Here is a 23,055-nt window from a genome sequence, read left to right as displayed (position 1 = left end):
TTTATAGGAAAGATGCTGGGATAGACCACATAAAGGAAGATATCAGGAGCTAGGATAGCCTGAGGGATGTCAGAAACTCTGCCTTGGGCTTCCCTGGTAGCGCAGTGGTTGAGAGTCCGCCTGCTGATGCAGGGGACACGAGTTCGTGCCCCGGTCCAGGAAGATCCCACATGCCGCAGAGTGGCTGGGCCCGTGAGCCATGGCCGCTGAGCCTGCGCGTCTGGAGCCTGTGCTCCGCAACGGGAGAGGCCACAACAGTGAGAGGCCCGCGTACCACAAAAAAAAAAAAGAAACTCTGCCTCTAATCTGTCCTTCTTTCTGGGTTTTAGGGACATGGCTGCGGGAAGTTCTGGGGTCTCAGACTTTGAGCTTCACAATCAGGGAGGAAAGAATGATTCTTATCATCTCTAGCAAAAAAATCCTTGGGAAGAACTCTGACTGGCTCACCTCGCCACATATACCCATCCCTGGACCAATCCCTGTGGCCACAACTAAAGCAAATTATAAGTGATCCAGCCTGGGTCACATGATAACCTCTGTGGTCAAGATATGGGACTGTTTTTCAAAGGATGATGACAGGGATACCAGGCCACCAGTGGCAATAGCCACTACAAAAAGAAACCAATCACTTTCATTTTATTAACCTTTTATTCCTCATTCTGTAACATCTTATAGAGATTATAGAAAAAATGATGATTTGTATCAGGTGTCAAGTATTTGTAATGGTACTACTAATTTAAAGGTGGAAATATTGTGTCTGTACAACATTTAAATATTTGCTCTGGCTAGGGTTTATTATGAAAAAAAAAAAGAAAAAAGAAACCACCACTATTGAGGCCAGATGTTAAAGAGAAAATTTAATTGAAACATTAGAATGTAATGAGTTATGAGATTTTAAAGTGAGATGCCAGGCCAAGATGAAATTTTACAAAGAAGTGTCTGTAAAGGGATGTCTTGTCTCTGAAAACCCCTTACTCTCATTGGAAATATAAACAGTAAAGAAAGCAGAGAGGGAGAGGGGATTAGTGAAAAGGATTTTTTTGAACAAAATTATGATTCCCTCTTCATCTTGAGAGAAGATTTCTAACAGGATTACTCAAAAAGGCTGAGCTATGGCCCTGCAGTTAGGGAGTCACAGGGAAATAAAGGGGGTAAGGGAGTGGTTAGCTGCAATAAAAGTCACACTATATTAGGTATGTGGGGTTAAGGATGCCTGAGTGTTTTCTGCACATCGTATGAGGTTGAGAGAGAGAGAGAGAGCTGGAGCAGATGCTTTATTAGATACTGTACAAGCAACATCCATGAGAGGCCAAACAAGCCTCAAAAGGAGGTGAATCACCAGATTCATGGCAGAGAAGTAAGCAACCAGTGAAATGGAGCGCATTTGCCCTAGTCAGGGGAACTGCAGATCAGAGACCACCTGGAATGGGGAGAGGGTAGGCTAGGGCATTTCAGACAAATATAAAAGTTTCCCGGAGGAGAAAGTGTTGACTTTGAACATCTGCCAGCCCTTGAGAAAGAGAAGGCAAGTTAAGACAGTGGCAGTCAAGTAAGAATTTTCCTGCCCCCAGCTCATGCCGTCCTTCCTCTCACATTGTCTCTGGAGGGAAGGTTCAAAAATCATGGTTAGCAAGATGGAGGTGTAGGAGACAACTAAAGGGAAGAATCAGAGATAAAAAGATACAAAATTAGTATCCCTCCCTGCTTTACTGGCTTCTTGCTTATAACAGGCCTACAAGCTCCATCTGGGGGACTGGAAGTAGCTCTAATTTTAAATGTGGTCAGATACTTTGACTATAGCAAGAGACTGGTTGTTCTAAGTACCAAATCCAGGCTTTGATTACAGAACCAGACCCGAAGTGGTCATAGTTCTTTTTATTATCTGAAAGTGAGAAGAACAGTCATGGATTACTTGTGCTTTATTCCAGAGGCAAAGTGAAGAGCTCATATCACTGAATAAATTTTAAGGGAGAGTGGGTGGGGAAAAATGTATATTTCTGATTACAATCTTTGAGTTCTGTTTTTTCCCTCTTTCTTTTCTTCTTTCCTTCCTTCCTCCCTTCCTCCCTCCCTTCCTTCCTTCCTTGCTCTCTTCCTTCCTCTCTCTCTCTCTCTTTTTCTTTCTTTCACAGAGATGGTCCCTTAACTGAATTTTCAGGTTCGTAGGCTATACCTAACCAATCAATTCTTGTGAAGTGGTATCTTTTGTTCTATTTTATCAGGTCTGATACAGATAAATTCTGTGTATTACATTATTTGTGTCTATGTGTATCAATGCATTTATATTTTATATTCTTTATCATTTAGCTTACCAGTGTCCCAATAAAATAATTATAGAAACAGCTTTGTTGAACTTAAAAGTTATTTGAGAGTCAGATTCATATTATAAAAGTAATAGAGAAAAATCAACCACTTATTAGAACTTGCAAAATATATTTTTACAAATTAAAATGAAAAACAATATGCCATTTAACTGTTTTAATTGGTTTCAGTTTTACAACTGCAAGCCAGATGGTTTCTTTTCAAGTAGTTTATAATGTCTTTGCCAAATAACTGAATTACCAAACCAGCTGTGATTATTAACATTTACCTAAACAGAAAAGCATGTCTGCTATTTGTTTGCTAAGAGAGTACCTGCTTTGCAAAAGTTTGGCAAGCAAATCATGGCTCTACTCTGGATAGCATAGTATTTTAATAAAATAGAGAGCAGAGGTAAAAGTGATGCACATATTAACTCATATCCTAAAATGAATGCTGATTTAAAATTTGAACTTATTTATCATGTGTCAAAACCAAGCAATCTCTTGTAGATTCTTCCAATTTTATGATTGTACAATTGTAAATTTTATTTACATTTTTAATGTGAAGAAACTGCTTTAGGCTTTTTAAAACTCTGTTAATAATTCTCTTTAACTGCTTGTTAAAATGTTATATTTTGGAAGCAACTGGTCCTTACAGAAATATGTTTCTGATGTAAGCTGAGGTTTTCTAACTCTAAACTTTTAGCAAATGTAAATTTCTAGATGCTAATTGTAACTGGAGTACTGAATGCAAATTCAATTCTGTAAAAAAAAAAATGATAAACAGAAACCTCAATTAAATGGAGATGGGAGACCAGAACAGGAAGCTCCCATGCCCTTTGACAAAAACAGAGCCCAACAGGAAAAAGAAAGAATCCTCTTCTTTCCTGGCAAGGACTCAGCCAATGAAAAGCCATGGACTCTGTTTTCTACAGCCCTCCCAACTTCCTTTTTCCCCCTCTATAAAAATGTTCTCCTTCCCTTGTCCTGAGGGGATTTGCATGTAGTTCACCATGATTGCAGACCCCAGGTTGCAACTCTCTGCTCATTCCAAAGAAATCCATCTTTGCTGGAGAAATATCTGGTGGTCTATTTGTTTTAGGTCAAAACAATTCTCTTTAGAGCCAATTAAGGAGGGAGACATTTAAGGGGAAGTAATGGTGAGGATTGTTTCAGTTCTTTTATCAAAAAGATACATTATCAGGAAAAATTCTGATTAGAAAATGACATTGTAAATATTCCATGACAGTTCTTTTCCAACCAGAATTTTCCTTGGTAATTTACTGTTTATTTTTGTAAATAAACAGTAAGTTGTAAACAACTTATTTTGTCTCACAAGTCTATGGTCGGCTACGCATTTTTACTGATCTGGGTTTAGTTTGGCTGATCACAGTGGGATTCTCTCAGACATCTATCTCTAGTCAGCTGGAGGCTGTGAGGGGCCTGGTTGGTATAGGATGGTCAGCATAGTGATGACTCAGCTCTCCTCCAGGTGTTCCTCACATTAGCAAGCTAGCCCAGGGATGTTCTCATAGTTCTAGGAAAAGAGCAAAGAGCAGCAAGAGAGCGAGTCCCAACACACAAGAACTTTTCTCATCTCTGGTTGTGTTCTGTTTGATAACATTTCAGTGGCCAGTGTGAGTATTGTGTCTAGCTCAGAGTCAAAGAGTGGGGCAGAATGCCCTGCCTTTGATGGGAAGGGTAAAGAATTGGGGCAATCAATGCAATCAATCAAACACATGTTCATATAGGTTTATACTTTGATAGCTCTCCTGGGTATGACGTATTCAATACTATAGTTTGCTTAATAATTTCTCTATTTATGGATGTTCAGATTGATTCTACTTTTTCTTGCAATTACAGCCAATGCTGCCACAAAAATCTATGTACATACAGCTTTATACACATGTATGAATTTAAAAATTTATCAAATTTTAAACGTACAAGAATATGTCCTCACCACTGAGATTAGATGGCTTTTCATATTTTGTCCTACTTGTTTCAATCTTTGCAAGTACCTTGTTTGTTTGTTTTAAGAAATAGGAATAGCTAAAGCCCCATCACTTATCTTTCCCTCCATTTCTAGAGGCAATGACTTACCCTGATTGTTAGTCACACTGGCCAATATTGTTAGTCACACTAGCCATATTTCAGATGCTCAACAGCCACGTGTTACTATATTGGACAGAGAAGATAAACACATCCATCACTGAAGAAATTTCTACTGAACAGCCCTACTCTAGAATTAAGTCCAGGAAGAGAGCCTGTGGTAGGCAGAATAATGCCCTTCTCCCCCAAGATGTCAGTGCCCTAATCTCTAGCATCTGAAAATGTTAATTAGAGAATAAGAGAATATGAAGATTTGATTAAGAATCTTAAAATGGGAAGATTATCCTGGATTATCTGGGTAGGCCCAATGTAATAACAAGGGTTCTTAGAAGAAGTCAGAAGGATCAGAGTCAGAAAAAAATGTGTTGATAGAAACAGAGGGTAGAGTGATATGCTTTGAAGATGAAGGAAGGGGCCTTGAGTCAAAGAATGGAAGTGGCCCCTAGAAGGGGGAAAAGGCAAGGAAACAGATTCTCCCTTAGAGCCTCTAGGAGGAAGGCTGACACATTTTAGGATTTCTGATCTGCAGAACTGTAAGATGATACATTTGCTTTGTTTTAAGCTATTAAGTTTGTGATAATAGCAATAGGAAGCATACATATGACAATATGTGTTTCCATTCCCCCCTTTATGAACGTTGTCTCCAATTATTTCTATTATATAGATAGAGCTACAATAACGTTTTTCTATATGCAGGAGCTAATATTAGAGAGTGAAAAGCGCCACAGAGAAAAATAACCCACTGAAAGTGTTAGGATGTTCAGGTTGGCAGGGATATGTGCAGTGTTATGTTGGTAAATGTTTAACCACTTGCTTTCCAGAAAAAACCAAAATTTGCCAGTTCCCGTGGCATAAATACTTCTACCATGACAAATTTCTAGCTACTGATGTAACATCACTGAACACAAGAGCTGGGAACATATGTCAGTTTCTGCACAGTGCTGGATCCAGGTATGTGTGTGCACGTGTGTGTTTCTAAGTACATATGTGTGGAGTTCCTATTTTAAACAGAAGATCTTTGTGATACTGACAGAGACCTGAAAAAGATGATGGAGATGCTTATGAAGATGAATGGGGAAAAATATTCTTGGCAGAGGGAATAGTAAGTGTAAACACCTGATGGGAGAGTGGTTGGCATATCTGTTGGATTTCAGGTATGTCTGAGAGCAATCAAGGAGTCTAATATAGCTGGAAGAGAGTGAGCTGCTGAATTGTGGGAGATCAGGTCAAAGAGTTAACTGTATATTCATAGGTTTCTTTGCATTTAGGGGACAGATAATGCTTCATAAGTCATTGTAGGGACTTTTATTTTGAGGGAAATGGAAGGGGATTGGGGAGAAGAGTGACATAATCTGAGTTAAATTTGGCTCTTCTGTTGAGGATAAATAGAAACAGGCTGAGACACAGGAGGGTGTTGCACAGTAATCCAAGCGAGAGATGATGGTGGCTTGGCCAAAAGTGATAAGATACTGCAAGTAGAAAGGACAGAATTTGCTGAAAAATTGAATATGGGGGGAAAGAAAGTGAGGAGCCAAGGTTGACTCCAAGATTTTGGCTTGAGTAATTGAAAAGATGAAAGTGTTATCAGCTGTGACTGGGAAGATGGTGGGAGAATCAGTTTGGGGGTACAGGGGTGTATCAAGAGCTAATTTTGAATGTGTTAAATTTAAGATGACTTTAAAAAATTCCAGTTCAATGAAGAATTGGATATACATGTCTGATTAGGGAAGAGAATCAACTGGAGATGTACATTTGGTACTTAAAGCCATGGTACTTGATGGAGGTCATAGAGGGAATGAGTGTAGATAGAGAAGAAAAGAAATCTGAGGACTAAGTCTTGGGATACTCCAGGATTTAGAGATAAAGAACACAAAGAAACCAGAAAAGGAGATTAAAAGGCCGTCGTCAGGTAGGAGGAAAACCAAAAGAGAATAGCATCCAATTAAAGAAAATGTTTCTTGGAGGAAAGAATTATAAAACCCAACAAATATTCCTGGTTAGTCAAATAAACTGAAGCCTGAGAAATGACCACTGGATTTAAAAGTGTTATTGATCATGTTAACCAAAATAATTTTGCTGGAGAGATATGCACTAAAGTCTGATTGCAGTGGCTTCAAGAGAGAATGGGAGGAAAGGAATTGGAGACATAAAATTTAGCCAATCCTTTCTAGTTTTTCTGTGAAAAAAATGAGAAGGAAGTTGCTAAATATAAGATCCAGAAAGAGTTTTCAAAAGGTTGGAGATATTATAGCATGTGTTTGTGCAGATGAAAAGAAAATTCAGCAAAGAAGGAAAATTCATGAAGCAAAATAGGGGAGAATTGCCAGAGGATGTCCTTAAGAAAGGGAGTGAACTGGGATCTAGGGCACAAGTGGATTAGTTGGCCTTAGATAGATGGTTCATCCATGGGAGCAGATGGAGATTGATGTGGTGTTGGGAGCATGTGGAAAGTCTCTATGGGGTGCTTCTATTTTGTTATTTAAAAAATGTCATCAACTGAGGGTTAGGATGGGGTAGGGAGTGTAGGGAGACTTGAAGAAGAGAATGGGTGAATGAATGGACTTTAGAAATAGCAAAAGACTGCAGGCTGTATTTGGAGGCTCAATAAAATTGTCATGTATTTACCTTGAGACCAGACACAAACTGGCAAGTTTTTCTTAAGACAACATCAATGTACAGATGCAAATACAGAATGGATTGAGATTTTAACATAAGCAGGGTTGGGTTTTTGTCAATTGAGTATGAGGGAAAAAAAGAGCCTGACTAGAGAGTTAAGGATAAATGCAAGAGGGTATTATGGTGATGTACAATAGACCACAGGAAGGAGAATAAAAAATAGATTAAGGTTAGGGACATGGTAGAGACAGAGAGGACAGTGATCCAGTAGCATGTAAGAATTGTTGAAGGGGGGATACTGGAGGAAGTGAGTTCCATAGATAAGGTTGAAGAGTAAGACAACTGAATTGAGAATATGGAAGGGTATTAGTAATGACAAGGCCTAGTGTATGACCACAGATGTAAATGGCTCATAGGATGAAAGATAAGATTATTGGCAGAGAGGAGATCTTGAAAGTGGGAGGCCAGATAGAAGCATCTATGTGGATATTGAAAGCACAACACAACAACTTCTACAGCATTAGTATTAGAGGTAATTACAAATAACATCACAGTGATATCAGAGTGGTCAGACTAACAGTGTTCCAACATGTCTTGAGTACTTGTTAGAAATGCAAATTCTCAAGTCCCACTGAGACCTACTGAACCAAGAAACCAAGGGGTGGTGCTTCAGGTGATGCACGATGACGTCTGAGAACCACTTACAGGGGCAGCACAGAAGATGGAAGAGTTAATTGCTTGGAAAGAAGGATTCAATGAGGTAGCATTTAAACTACAACAGAAGTTACTGCAAGGTTAAATGTAGGGGCCTTAAAATTAAAGGGAGCAGCATTTGTAAAGAAAAGCTTGAATCATGAAAAGGCCTCAGATAAGAAAACATAAAATTACGTAAAAGTGAAAAACGTTAGCTATTAATATCAGAAAATCATGCCTTGCTAGGAAGCCATTGTTTCTTCAAGAATCCTGATGAAACATCATAAGAGTTCTTTCTATTCATCTACTTTTTCTTTCATTGGTATTAGGCTCAGTAGAGAATGAAAGCTGGAACAGTAAGTGTGGCTGCTTTGGCATACCAACATTTTCCACAATTTCCCAACGTCTCTATCGAACACTGTTTTAAAGAGCTGGTGCTAAAGGCTAAAGCCGCAGTGTTCGCCCGTCTATGACGTCACGGTGCGCCCACCGACAGTGTGTTCCATCAACAGCCAGGCGCCGCGGGAGGGGCGGGGCTTGAGCGTGCTGACGTCACTACCGGGCGCCAGGCGCGCTCAATTGGCGGCGGATTCAAACGTTCTGGCCTGGTCTCAGGGCCTGTAGAAGCGTCGGAGTCGGGGTTCTCGGTGTCCCCGCGGGCGTGAGCTGCAGTGCGGCGCAGGAAGGGCCTAGGAAGCTTAGGCGGCTGGTGCCCGAGCCGGAGGGAGAGGATGGCGCTCTCGACCACAGTCTCGCAGAAGAAGCTGATAAAGCGGAAGGCTCCCCGCGGTTTTCTAAAGCGCGTCTTCAAGCAACGGAAGCCTCACCTCCGTCTGGAGACAACTAGCGACCTACTGGTGAGATTTTGTCCCTTCTAGGACTGGAAGTGGGGCGGAGACGGGGGAAATAACCCCCAGCTTTTATTTTGCCGCCCCCAGCCAATCTAGCTTTCAGGCCTACGTTTGAGGTGTTCGCAGCAACACCTGGGCGGGTTTGCCCCGGCCTGGCATATCAGTATTCCTGATGCTGAATTGTTTTGGGACCCTCTGAAATGTAGATATCCTGACCTTTTTTTTACAGGAGGCTATTAGCCACATCAATTTAAGGAGAAAACTAACGTTAAGTTCCTGTTTATAGTTTTTCAATATCGCTATTAAGGAGCACAGTCTGGTACTGTGCTTAGTGTAATTTGCAAAGATTCGAAAGATACATTTAAAAAAAATAGATTTTGGAATTCAGGCTGGGTTATTTTTATTTAAATATTTTATTTAAATAAAATATTTTATTTAAATATTTTATTTAAATATTGTAAAAGGCATTACTGACATGCCTTTCAAAAGTGCCTTTCTCCTTGCCTTCCTTTCTTCCCCTTCTTTTTACGTTGTTAAACAAATATATTGCCCTATTTCCTCTACTTTAGCTTATTTACTAAAGAACCCTGATCCAAAAGTTTATTTGTAAGTAGTATGCTCCCACATGTGAATTCGTTTTCCTAGACAAATAGAACACCTGTTAATTTAGTTTTCAAGCCCAACCATTAAAAGTTTATCTGACTCATAGTAACTGCAGCATAATGCTCACATGATAAATAACCACAACCAAACCACGGTGTAATATTTCTGTTTTGAAATAAATTAAGAGTTTTTATGTTGAATGCCTGGAATATATATCCCTCTAGCAGAATGAACAGTTTCCCTAGGTTTAAACCATAGGAGGCACCTCCTGTGGTTTGTTCCAAGAGCTCTTTGAGTAAAGGAGACACTACAGGTGGGCACCTAATTTCCCTGAGATCAAGGATAAAGAATTGTGGATAATAGGGATATATGGCATGGAGGGTGGCTTAACAATACATCATTCCATCTCTTCTTAAGTTACATTGTCCCCCTCCTCTTTTCTCTACAGCCTCTGCCAGCTCTCTACTGCCTCCCCTAATTTTAGGGTTTCTATTTTTAATAAACTACGATAGAATTGTCTTCACTTTTCCTTTCTCTGAGCCAAAACAACTTTTTTTTTTCCTTGGAAAAGTAGCCCTTCTAATATCTCCTGTCCTTTCTTGTTCCTTTTTTAGACCCTATAAGAAAAGACAATATATACTGTTTTATTACCCTCCTTCCCCCAAGGTGGTGATTAAGGTGGCACAAGTGAGCTGTATTAAAGTGAAATTGATTTTCAAAAGAATTTTAGGTAATTTATTCTGAAGTTTTCACTGGTGCTGGGGTTCTCTCAATAAATGGAGGGGGGAGGAAATGTACCTGCTCTAGAATCTAGGAGACTACCAGCTCGTGTAGATTGTTGGGCAGAAATTTCTCAAGTAGTCAGATTCCTCCCACATCCACACTTGCTTGCCCCAAGTGATCCCTGGACAGGGGGGCTCTATTGTGGAGTGGGATCCAGGTGGTACAGGAAAGAAGGGGAGGTGAGATTCTAAGCATTTGCAGTGGTAGGGGAATGGAAGTTCTTTATGCTACCGTCTATTACTAGATTGTATGCTTGTCTTTGGCTTTCATTATTTCTCCTTCACCGTCTTGTATATGCCATGCGTCACTCTGGTTTCTTTACTTATGGTTTTCTGCTTGCCATTGGTACTTAATTATCTTACTCAGCAGGTGTCCCACATCATCCATAAACTTCTCTACAATTAAGGTAGTCTGTTTTTTTTCCTGAACTTTGATAGCCGTAAGAGTGTACATCATACAGTTTAGCTACTGGGACCCTGACACTATTCTCTAAGTTTTATATGTCAGTGTTGTCTCCCAGTGCGGTATGCAGCTTCTTGAGGCGAAGGGACCACACATATCTCCTTTTGTGTCTTCCATTATCTTTAACACAGAACTAATCTACTTTTATGATGTCTTTTCATAAGATATTTCTTCTGTTTGAAGATGTCCTCACTCCGCTCCGCTTCTCAAACTTCAGTTATTTCAAAATTCAGTTCAAATGCCTGTTATTCGGTGAAGCCTTCTTTCATGGTCTTAGAAAGCATCAACCTTACCTTCCAATATCATCTACTATCACACATTTGTCTTTAATTAGGTTTCATTCTCCCATGGGACTGGGAACTTTGAATTGGGAACTTATTGTATTCCTGGTGTTTAGCATAATACCTCGAACATTCTGAGTGTACAGTTAAAGTTGGGAGTGATGATGACTATATGTGGATTGATATTTCTAACATTTTACTTATAACTTCCTTGTGTTACTTCATATTCTTCTGCACTGGCTTTTTATTGTTGTTTTATTTTATGACTTATTTGATTGTATATCACCAGGGCCAATACTGATGAGTGTATGTTAATCTCAAATTGTTCGGCTTTCTTGTGACTCAGTTTTTAGATTTATCACTAAGGAATATTGTGCAAATATCTGGGTACTTACAGTTTATGTAAAACTCAGAAGTGCTGTGAGGAAGTGGGGAGGAAGTCAGGCTGGCCCAGTCTTTTGGCCACCTGAGACTGTCAAATGGATACCTCTTTGTAAATTATCTTTTGGTTTACCTTTCAAGCAAGCTGATTTTTTATTTTTCCAAAGTGTAAGTTCTTGATGGAATGGCTTTCAGGACTGAATGTCTAGCTGAAACCATAAAATTTGCTTTTGTTCTGACCCTTTTAATTTAAACCTTAGTGCACTTGAGTGACACCACTCAATTAACTGTTTTATTACAGATAAATAGGTTGTTTAAAAAAAAATTCTGACGTTAAAAAAAAGTAATATTAATTCAGTATCTATGGTTCATGCCCATGAAGAGTAAAGGACTCAAGCCTCAAAACAGTGTGGTTTATTTGGGATTGGCTAAAAAATTTTTTTGCCTAATTTGGGGAGGTATGGATGGATCTTTTGTTCATGCAGTAATAATTGACTACCTACTTCATATTGGGCCATGGGCTAAAGGTCACTGGGGATATAATGTCTGGGAAGATAGACATGGTTTAGCCCTTATAGTACATTGAAGAGGACAGGTGAGAAATTGCTGCCTAATGTATGTAGTATGTGTAGTGATAAGTTCAGGGTGCCATGGATCTATATAACCTTACATATTGGGAGGAATTGGGCTTTTTAGAGAAGTCTGTAAACCAGTAGCATGGCTGTAGGCAAACTTGTATTTGAATACTGAAAGAAGTTCAAAAGACCTAGTATAGAACTGAAAGTTGGGAGAGGTGAGAGATGAAATTAGAAGAGCCTAGTCAAGTGGGGTTTAGTATTAAGGAATTTGGAATTTTTCATGAGGCATCTGGAAGACATTTAGCTTTAGAAGTAGAAAATACAGATTAACGGAGGAAATTGAGCCATGTTATGGAGTACTTTTGTTGCAGAAGGAAATGGTATATCATTGGAAGTTTAAAGAAATTTTGAATGACATGGTATAATGTAAAGAATCAGGATTGGGTGATTTAGCTCAGAGTCCTTGTGAGAATTAAACAAGACAGTGCATCAAAAAAGTACCAAAAGAATATCTTCTTCCATAGGTCCTTTATCATGTTAAATTTAAATCCCCAAACTCCTCTGCTTGCCCCAAATATCACTAAAATATTCTTAAACATCTATAACAATCCACTAAAGATTTCTGCATAATAATTTAAAGGACCACATTACCTAGTTATTAAACATTTGGTGAACTGTTGGGGAGAGTTAAGTATTGTGTGTTTTTTTTTAATTTTATTTTTTTATACAGCAAGTTCTTATTAGCTATCAGTTTTATACATATTAGTGTATATATATAAATCCCAATTTCCCAATTCATCCCCGCCCCTACTTTCCCCCCTTGGTGTCCATACATTTGTTCTCTACATCTGTCTCTATTTCTGCCTTGCAAACTGGTTCATCTGTACTATTTTTCTAGATTCCAAATATATGCATTAATATACAATATTTGTTCTTCTCTTTCTGACTTACCTCATTCTGTATGACAGTCTCTAGGTCCATCCACGTCTCTACAGATGACCCAGTTTCGTTCCCTTTGATGGCTGGGTAGTATTCCATTGTATATATGTACCACATCTTCTTTATCCATTCGTCTGTTGGTGGCATTTAGGTTGCTTCCATGACCTGTCTGTTTTAAACAGTGCTGCAGTGAACATTGTGGTACATGACTTTTTTGAATTATGGTTTTCTCAGGGTATATGCCCAGTAGTGAGATTGCTCAGTCATATCGTAATTCTATTTTTAGTTTTTACGAAACCTCTATACTGTTCTCCATAGTGGCTGTATCAATTTGCATTCCCACCAACAATGCAAGAGGGTTCCCTTTTCTTTACACCCTCTCCAACATTTGTTGTTTGTAGATTTTCTGATGATGCCCATTCTAACTGGTGTGAGGTGATACCTCATTGTGGTTTTGATTTGTATTTCTCTAATAATTAGTGATGTTGAGCATCTTTTCATGTGCCTCTTGGCAATCTGTTTCTCTTCTTTGGAGAGATGTCTGTTTAGATCTACTGCCCATTTTAAAAATTAAAAAAAATTTTTTGCGCTATGCAGGCCTCTCACTCTTGTGGCCTCTCCCGTTGTGGAGCACAGGTTCCAGACATGCAGGCTCAGTGGCCATGGCTCACGGGCCCAGCTGCTCCGCGGCATGTGGGATCTGCCTGGACCGGGGCACAAACCCGTGTCCCCTGCATTGGCAGGCGGACTCTCAACCACTGCGCCACCAGGGAAGCCCTCCTCTAAGAGTTTTATAGTGTCTGGTCTGGTCTTACATTTAGGTCTTTAATCCATTTTGAGTTTACTTTTGTGTATAGTGTTAGGGAGTGCTCTAATTTCTTTCTTTTACATGTAACTGTCCAGTTTTCCCAGCACCACTTATTGAAGAGACTGTTTTTCCTCCATTGTATCTCCTTGCCTCCTTTGTCATAGATTAGTTGACCATAGGTGAGTGGGTTTATCTCTGGGCTTTGTATCCTGTTCCCTTGATCTGTTTTTCTCTTTTTGTTTCAGTACCATATTGTCTTGATTACTGTAGCTTTGTAGTATAGTGTGAAGTCAGGGAATCTAATTCCTCCACCGCCATTTTTTTCCCTCAAGATTGCTGTGGCTATTCGGGCTCTTTTGTGTCTCCATACACATTTTAAGATTCTTTGTTCTAGCACTGTTAAAAAAAAAAATGCCATTGGTAATTTGATAAGGATTGCATCGAATCTGTAGATTGCTTTGGGTAGTATAGTCATTTTCACAATATTGATTCTTCCAATCTAAGAACATGGTATATCTCCCCATCTGTTTGTGTCATCTTTGATTTCTTTCATTTGTGTCTTACAGTTTTCTGAGGACAGGTTTTTTACCTCCTTAGGTAGCTTTATTCCTAGGTATTTTATTCTTTTTGTTTCAATGGTGAAGGGGATTGTTTCCTTAATTTCTCTTTCTGATCTTTTGTTGTTAGTGTATAGGAATGCAAGAGATTTCTGTGCATTAATTTTGTATCCTGCAACTTTACCAAATGCATTGATTAGCTCTAGTAGTTTTCTGGTAGCATCTTTAGGATTCTCTATGTGTAGTATCATGTCATCTGCAACCAGTGACAGCTTTACTTCTTCTTTTCCGATTTGGGTTCCTTTTATTTCTTTTTCTTCTCTGATTGCTGTGGTTAAAACTTCCAAAACTATGTTGAGTAATTGTGGTGAGAGTGGACAACCTTGTCTTGTTCCTGATCTTAGAGGAAATAGTTTCAGTTTTTCACTGTTGAGAATGTTTGCTGTGGGTTTGTCATATATGGCCTTTATGATGTTGAGGTAGGTTCCCTCTATGCCCACTTTCTGGAGAGTGTTTATTATAAATGGATGTTGAATTTCGTCAGAAGATTTTTCTGCATCTTTTGAGATGATCATATGGTTTTTATTCTTCAGTTTGTTAATATGGTGTATCACATTGATTTTTTTATTGAAGAATTCTTGCATCTCTGGGATAAATCCCACTTGATCATGGTGTATGATCCTTTTAATGTGTTGCTGGATTCTGTTTACTAGGATTTTTGCATCTATATTCATCAGTGGTATTGGTCTGTAATTTTCCTTTTTTGTTGTACCTTTGTCTGGTTTTGGTATCAGGGTGATGGTGGCCTCGTAGAATGAGTCTGGGAGTCTTCCTTCCTGTGCAGTTTTTTGGAAGAGTTTGAGAAGGATGGGTGTTAGTTAGCTCTTCTCTAAATGTTTGATAAAATTCACCTGTGAAGCCATCTGGTCCTGGACTTTTGTTTGTTGGAAGATATTTAATCACAGTTTCAATTTCATTACTTGTGGTGGGTCTGTTTATATTTTCTGTTTCTTCCTGGTTCAATCTTGGAAGGTTATACCTTTCTAAGAATTTGTCCATTTTTTCCAGGTTGTCCATTTATTGGCATAGATTTGCTTGCAGTAGTCTCTTAGGATGCTTTGTATTTCCATGGTGTCTGTTGTAACTTCTTCTTGTTCATTTCTAATTTTACTGATTTGAGTCCTCTCCCTCTTGATGAGTCTGGCTAAAGGTTTATCAAATTTGTTTATCTTCTCAAAGAACCACCTTTTAGTTTTATTGATCTTTGTTATTGTTTTCTTTGTTTCTACTTCATTTATTTCTGCTCTGATCTTTATGATTTCTTTCCTCCTACTAACTTTGGGTTTTGTTTGTTCTTCTTTCTCTAGTTCCCTTTAGGTATAAGGTTAGATTGTTTATCTAAGAATTTTCGTGTTTCTTGATGTAGGATTGTATTGCTATAAACTTCCCTCTTAGAACTGCTTTTGCTGAATCCCATAGGTTTTAGATTGTCATCTTTTTGTTGTCATTTGTCTCTAGGTATTTTTTGATTTCCTCTTTGATTTATTTAGTGACCTGTTAGTTATTTAGTAACATATTGTTTAGTCTCCATGTGTTTGTGTTTTTTATGTTTTTTTCCCTGTAATTGATTTCTAATCTCATAGCGTGGTGGTCGTAAAGGATGCTTGATATGATTTCAGTTTTCTTAAATTTGCTGAGGCTTGATTTGTGACCCAAGATGTGATGTATCCTGGAGAATGTTCCATGTGCACTTGAGAAGAAAGTGTAATGTGCTGCTTTTGGATGGAATAAATATCAGTTTATTTATTATAAATATGATAAATATTCTTATAAATATCAATTTAATCTGGTTGGTCTGTTGTGTCATTTAAAGCTTGTGTTTCCTTATTAATTTTCTGTCTGGATGATCTGTCCATTGGTGTAGGTGAGGTGTTAAAGTCCCCCACTATTATTGTGTTACTGTCGATTTCCTCTTTTATAGCTGTTAGCAGTTGCCTTATGTATTGAGGTGCTCCTATGTTGGGTGCGTATATATTTATAATTGTTATATCTTCTTCTTGGATTGATCTCTTGATCATTATGTAGTGTCCTTCCTTGTCTCTTGCAACATTCTTTATTTTAAAGTCTGTTTTATCTGATATGAGTATCGCTACTGCAGCTTTCTTTTGATTTCCATTTGCATGTAATACCTTTTTCTGTCACCTCACCTTCAGTCTGTTTGTGTCTCTAGGTCTGAAGTGGGTCTCTTGTAGACAGCATATATATGGGTCTTGTTTTTGTATCTATTCAGCGAGCCTGTGTCTTTTGGTTGGAGCATTTAATCCATTTATAGTTAAGGTAATTATTGATAGGTATGTTCCTATTACCATTTTCTTAATTGTTTTGAGTTTTTTTGTTGTTGGTCCGTTTCTTCTCTTGTGTTTCCACTTAGAGAAGCTCCTTTAGCATTTGTTGTAGAGCTGGTTTGGTGGTGCTGAATTCTCTTAGCTTTCGCTTTTCTGTAAAGCTTTTAACTTCTCCATCGAATCTGAATGAGATCCTTGCTGGGTAGAGTAATCTTGGTTGTAGCTTTTTCTTTTTCCCTTTCATCACTTTAAATATATTGTGCCACTCTCTTCTGGCTTGTCGAGTTTCTGCTGAGAAATCAGCTGTTAACCTTATGGGAGTTCCCTTGCATATTATTTGTTGTTTTTCCCTTGTTGCCTTTAATAATTTTTCGTTGTCTTTAATTTGTGTCAGTTTGATTACTGTGTGTCTCAGCATGTTTCTTCTTGGATTTATCCTGCCTGGGAGTCTCTGTGCTTCCTGGAGTTGGGTGACTATTTCCTTTCCCATGTTAGGGAAGTTTTCCAGTATAATCTCTTCAGATATTTTCTCGGGTCCTTCCTCTCTCTCTTCTCCTTCTTGAACCCCTATAGTGTGAATGTTGGTGTGTTTAATGTTGTCCCAGAGGTCTCTTAGGCTGTCTTTATTTCTTTTCCTTTTTTTTTCTTTATTCTGTTCCATGACATTGAATTCCACCATTCTTTTTCCAGGTCACTTATCTGTTCTTCTGCCTCAATTATTCTGGTATTTATTCCTTCTAGTGTATTTTTCATTTCAGTTATGGTGCTGTTCATCTCTGTTTGTTCTTTAATTCTTCTAGGTGTTTGTTCTTTAATTCTTCTAAACCTTTGTTAAACATTTCTTGCATCTTCTCAGTCTTTTCCTTCATTCTTTTTCCGAGGTCCTGGCTCATCTTCACTATCATTATTCTGAATTCTTTTTTGGAAGGTTGCCTATCTCCACTTCATTTAATTGTTCTTCTGGGGTTTTATCTTGTTCCTTCATCTGGTACATAGTCCTCTCCCTTTTCATTTTGTCTCTCTTTCTGTGAATGTGGTTTTCATTCCACAGTCTGCAGGATTTTAGTTTCTTGCTTCTGCCAAGTGTTATGTATTAATTAATTCTCACTGCAAAGAGTGTGTACTATTATATAAATTATCAAATAAATTATATGTTAAAGAGACTATCTAATTGGACCTAGGTTGGTAGTGACTTCAGGCACATGGCAGAAGCAATGGATAGAGATGTTACCAGTAATTTAAATAAAAGAGCAGTAGATGTGATGCTAGAGGGAGAAATGAGATAGGACTGCAACTCACTTTACATTCTCTGTTGCTTGGGTTCGAGCTCTACTTTAACTGTTTTCAAGCTATATATATATGCATATAGAATGAGTAGCCCTTTTGTGTTAGGGTAGTGAATTTTGAGTAAAATATTTAGCAAAATGTACATATTGAAATAGTGAGGTTAAATAATGATATATGTACATATATATTATGGTATATGTATATGTTTTGCTAATATGTAGAAGTTGTTTCTATAAGAATATGCAAGAAGCTGGCAACCATAGTTTACTGGGGATGATGTGGAAGAGCGACTTACTTTTGTCAGTCTTTCCTTTTGCAGACTTTTTGCTTTGTATTTTGAAATACCTATTGGTTCACAAGAAGTGGCAAAAATAGTAGAGAATTCCCCTTACCTTTTTTGCAACTTCCCACAATGCTAATATCTTATATAACTACAGTTCTTTGTGGACTTTGGAATTTTGTATTGTCTGCTTATTTTTTGTAGTTAAAGGCTACTTTTTAAGAAATTTTAAGATTATTAATAGTAGATATGATTATTTTGTTGTTGGAAGCCAAGTAACTTGACCTTTGTATATAAATGCAATAAACTTTTAAAATTTTAATTATTAACATGTTTTTAATTAGATATTTCAAATTAAATATCTGGTTACAAAATTTTATACCTTGGATTGTAGAATGAGAGATGACTAGCTTTAAATACAATATTTGATATGTTTTTTTAATTTGGGGGAAATTTTAAATTACATTAGAAACTTAAATTTAGTTGGAATGGGAAACAGGAATATTTTTTCTTAATAGAGACTTACCTATGTTTTGATATAATGATCAAAACATTGTCTTGGCCTTTGGTCAGCTTTACATAGACTTGTTTCATGTATTGTAATAACTAAGTCTCTTTTTATGGAATCTTAAGATGGACATATATTAAACTGAATTCTGTTACTTTAAATAAAGGTTAATTGATGTAATCGCAGTAGTAAATAGTACAGCATTAAAATTGGGGATATTCTTTTTATTTTTCTTATAAATTTGTTTATTTTTACTTATTTATTACTTTTGGCTGTGTTGGGTCTTCATAGCTGCGTGCGGCTTTCTCTAGTTGCCGTGAGCGGGGGCTACTCTTTGTTGTGGTACGTGGGCTCCTCATTGCGGTGGCTTCTCTTGTTGCGGAACACGGGCTCTAGAGCGCGCGGGCTTCAGTAGATGCAGCGCGTGGGCTCAGTAGTTGTGGCTCATGGGCTCTAGAGTGCAGGCTCAGTAGTTGTGGCTCACAGGCTCCGTTGCTCCGCGGCATGTGGGATCTTCCCAGACCAGGGCTCGAACCCGTGTCCCCTGCATTGGCAGGTGGATTCTTAACCACTGCACCACCAGGGAAGCCCGGGGATATTCTTTTTAAAAGTCATTATTTCAAAACATCAGTGTTTGAGCTTAAAAATCCTTTTGCATTTTCTCTTTTAAAGGTGCATCTGAACTGTTTACTCTTTGTTCATCGATTAGCAGAAGAGGCTCGGACAAATGCTTGTGAGAATAAGTGTGGAGTCATTAAAAAGGAGCATGTACTGGCTGCAGCAAAGGTAAGATCTGAATTTCTTTTCTTCATCACAGTTGCCTTAAAACACCACCTAGTTCGTCACCTCTGCCTGGTTTAGATTCCTTATTCAGTTTTGTTGACTGAGTTGATGCTTGGCTTTTCACGGGTTTTAATTACAGAGTTATGGTTTTTTTTTTATTATGTATATTATGGATTTCTGATGGAAAGATTCATGGCCATTGCCTTATTGCCATTTAGGGGAAAATAAGTGTTTGACTGCTAATCTGTAGGATATGTAGTAGCCTATATATAGCTGAGAAGGTTTATTACCTTGAAATTTATCAAAACTTTCTTCTTGATCATTTTAAGTTTACTTAATGATTTTTCTACATTTGTTTTGAGATTTGAGTGACTTCTGAATCATATTGCTTATATAAGCAGAGAAGATTGCTTCTTACTGATATTTCTGTATAATGTAATAGTATGATGTCTAGGGCAGAGTTTTTTCCATATATGTCCCCAAGATTATTTTCACTTGATTTAATAGATGCCCCAATATGAAAGGCTTCTGGGGTCAGATAAGTTTATATAACCTAACATACTATACCTCCTTGAATAGTCATAATGTTACGTATAGAGAGCTTGTTTCTGTAAGAATATGCAAGAAATTGGCACATGGTTGACTGGAGTATGATGTGTGAGAGAGACTTATTTTTGACAGTTTACCTCTTTATAGGCTTTTTTTGTTTAACATTTAATATTTTTGAAATAATTATAGACTCACAGAAAGTGCAAAAATAGTGTAGAGTTCCACTGTACCTTTTATCCAACTTCCCACAAGGGTAACGTCTTTATATAACTATAGATATGTAAAGTTATGAAAGTTTATGAGAAATATACCAGTAATTTGTTGAACTCTGTTTAATTTAGTATTTTGTAAATTTGGGTGTATAATATACTTAGAATTTTGTAAATTCATTTGAGTACATAGTATTCTTTTGCAGTCCCTATACTAACTTCTTGTAGAACAGAGAAGTACTGGCCTAGGGTATAAACCTATTTGGTGACTTCTGTGGAAGCCTAGAAATGGGCATGCCTTGGCATTTTTTAAGGGGCTTTAAATTCTCTTACAACTATAAACATTTCAACAAGTTTCTGTACTATTAAAGTTGATATAAGTGCTTTCTGCAGGTAAAGCAAGGCTTAAGAACTTGAAGAGTGTATGTGTGTGTCTTAAATTTAGGGTTGGTTTGTTTTTATTAATGAATTTATAAGTGTACTTACCTAAAAGTAGGTAAGTTCTTTAAAATATTTTTGGATATATTCTGGTCTCTAATGTTCCTTGTCTTTTACAACTTAAGATCTCATTTTGTTTAAAATGAGATTAAAAATTATCTTAAAAATTATCTACCTAACAAGCTTTTCAGCTTGAGATGACTAGTCTTGGTCTCTGATATAATTCCAGCCTAAATACAAGAAATTTGGTGTTGCAGTGGATTTGTATTGCTTTATAGTTGTTAAATCCTGATTCATAATAGGATTTTCAAGTTTTGGAACATTCCTTAACTCCCCGAATTACTAAATTGTCTATAAACCTCAAGTTGGGAGCCATTAATCTGTACACTTTTGGCACAGTTGAAGAAATTAACATCTAGAAGTGACTATTATAAAACCAGATTTTGAGAATCTAGGCATGTTTCACATTCTTTGAGAGAATTACACTATTTTAGAGAAGTCTAAAACTGTTTATAAGGCAAAAGATTCCCTAATCACATTCCAAGTTGGGTTTTATAAATTCAGAGACTTGCATACTATACACATAGGACTTTTCAACTTTTTGTTGAGGAATTGTGTTTTACTTGGCATAGGTATAATATGAATCTTCATTTTCTCCCCCTCACAGGTAATTCTAAAGAAGAGCAGAGGTTAGAAGTCAAAGAACATATTTTTGAAAATTATATGATGTATTATTTTAGGTGGTAACAGATCGTGAAAGCACTTTTTATATAGCAGTTAAAATTGTGTATTAAAATATTGGCTAGCTGAAGGATGTGTCTGTTTGTATGTTTTTTACTGGTATTGAAATGTCTCAAGTATACACATAGAACTATATAAGCTTTGTATTTGAGGAATTGTTTCATTTTAAATGGCCTTTAGTTCATTCTACTTCCCTTTTTGTCGGTATTGCAGATGTTTTACATATCAAAAAAGGAATCTTAGTGTGTGAAGTAGCTTGAAGAGATGTATTTCTTAGAATTAAGTTTATAAGTATTTAGATTTAGCCACAGTTAACTATGGAATCAATTTAATCTCTGAAGGAAGGCAATGTGCAGTCAAATCTAGGTGTATTTTAAATATTTTAACTGTTTAATGCCTTTGCATAAGCAATGCAGTCTACTTTTATTTAGGCCAATAGTGTAATAATATAATTTCTCAACTGTAAACACCAGCAGGGTGTTTTCAAAAACTTATTTCCCTCCAAAACCAAAAAAAAAAAAAAAAATACAGAGCAAATTGACGTGTTTTCTTCAAGTCACACAGATTTAATAGATGGGTATTTGTTTCCCCCCAAGAAATTTATTGCATATCATCTAATAGTTGTGTTTTTAACTTTTTATTTTGGAATAATTATAGATTGCAACTTGAAGTTGCAAAAGTAGTACAGAGAGGTCCACTTGTACTCTATATCCAGTTTTCTCCCAGTGCCTACATCTTAAATAATTACAGTACAATATCAAAACCAGGAATTTGACTTGGTACAGTGTGTGTATAATTCTGTACCATTTTAGTACTTTTGGAGATCTGTGTAACCACCACTACAGTCAAGATACAGAATTATTTCATCATCACAGACTTCTCCATCATGCTATTCTTTTATAAATTACACCCAGCTCCCCACGTCCACTGCACACACAACACTCCCCTTCCTATTTCTACCATCCCTAAGCCATGGCAACCACTAAACTGTTCTCCATGTCTATAATTTTGCCATTGTGATGCAATCATACAGGTTATGACTTTTGGGAATTTGCTTTTTTCACTCAGCATAACTCTCTTGATCCTCCAAGTTGTTGCATGTAGCAATTTGTTCCTTTTTATTACTGAGTCGTCATATTCCATGGTATTTATGTACCACAGTTTGTACAGCTATTTACTCATTGAGGGATATTTTGATTATTTCTAGTTTTTGGCTATCACAAATAAAGCTGTTGTGAACAGTTGTGTACCAGTTTTTATACAAAACAGTTTTCATTTCTCTGGGATAAATGCCCAGGAATGTGATTGCTGGGTTTAATGGTAAGTATGTGTTTAGTTTTTCAAAAAGAAATGGCCAAAGTATTTTGCAGAGTGGCTGTACCATTTTGTATTCCCATTAGCAGTTTGTGAGAGTCATTTTTTCCTCCTTCTCATGAACATTTGGTATTTTTTATTTTAGCTGTTCTGCTATGAATGTCTAATCATGGTTTTTAATTTTCATTTCCCTAATGGCTAATGATGTTGCACATAATTTCATATGTTCGTCATCCATTTTTTCTCTTTAATAAAATGTTTCTTCATTTCTTTTGCCCATTTTCTATTTGTTTTTCTAATGTTGAATTTTGAGAGTTTTCTAGGTATAGGTCTTTGGTCAGACATGTGGTTTGCAAATATTTTCTTCTATTCTGTAGCTTGCCTTTTATCCTTTAACAGTATCTTTCGAAGGTCAATGATTTTTCACTTTTGATGAGGTCCAGTTAATTTTTTATTTATTTATTTTCATGCTGTTGGTGTCATGTTTAAGAACTCTTCACCAAGCCCTACATCTTATAGATTTTCTCCTGTATTATTATTTTTCAAACTTACCCTTTTTTGTTGTTATTGCATTTTTCTTTTTAACATCTTTATTGGAGTATAATTGCTTACAATGTTGTGTTAGTTGCTGCTGTATAAC

General features: G+C 37.1%; 1 protein-coding gene across 3 annotated transcripts; it reads left to right on the top strand.

The window, feature by feature from the left end:
• Positions 1 to 8,292: 8,292 nt before the first annotated feature.
• On the top strand, positions 8,293 to 22,490 carry CENPW (centromere protein W). 3 transcript variants are annotated; one of them, XM_032651396.1, is made up of 3 exons: positions 8,293 to 8,575; positions 19,054 to 19,167; positions 21,028 to 22,490. In XM_032651396.1, exons 1-3 carry the CDS (start codon positions 8,450 to 8,452, stop codon positions 21,052 to 21,054), a joined length of 267 nt encoding a protein of 88 aa, XP_032507287.1. In that variant the 5' UTR covers positions 8,293 to 8,449; the 3' UTR covers positions 21,055 to 22,490. The 3 variants fall into 3 exon arrangements, with proteins under 3 accessions (XP_032507287.1, XP_032507286.1, XP_032507289.1); XM_032651395.1 differs by having other exon boundaries at positions 19,054 to 22,490; XM_032651398.1 differs by lacking the exon at positions 21,028 to 22,490 and having other exon boundaries at positions 19,094 to 19,171.
• Positions 22,491 to 23,055: the final 565 nt, after the last annotated feature.

Source organism: Phocoena sinus, chromosome 12 (assembly GCF_008692025.1).
Source record: "Phocoena sinus isolate mPhoSin1 chromosome 12, mPhoSin1.pri, whole genome shotgun sequence".
Classification (NCBI taxonomy): Eukaryota; Metazoa; Chordata; class Mammalia; order Artiodactyla; family Phocoenidae; genus Phocoena; species Phocoena sinus.
Note: the sequence above shows the minus strand (reverse complement) of the source record. Positions and strands in the feature narration are given on the sequence as shown.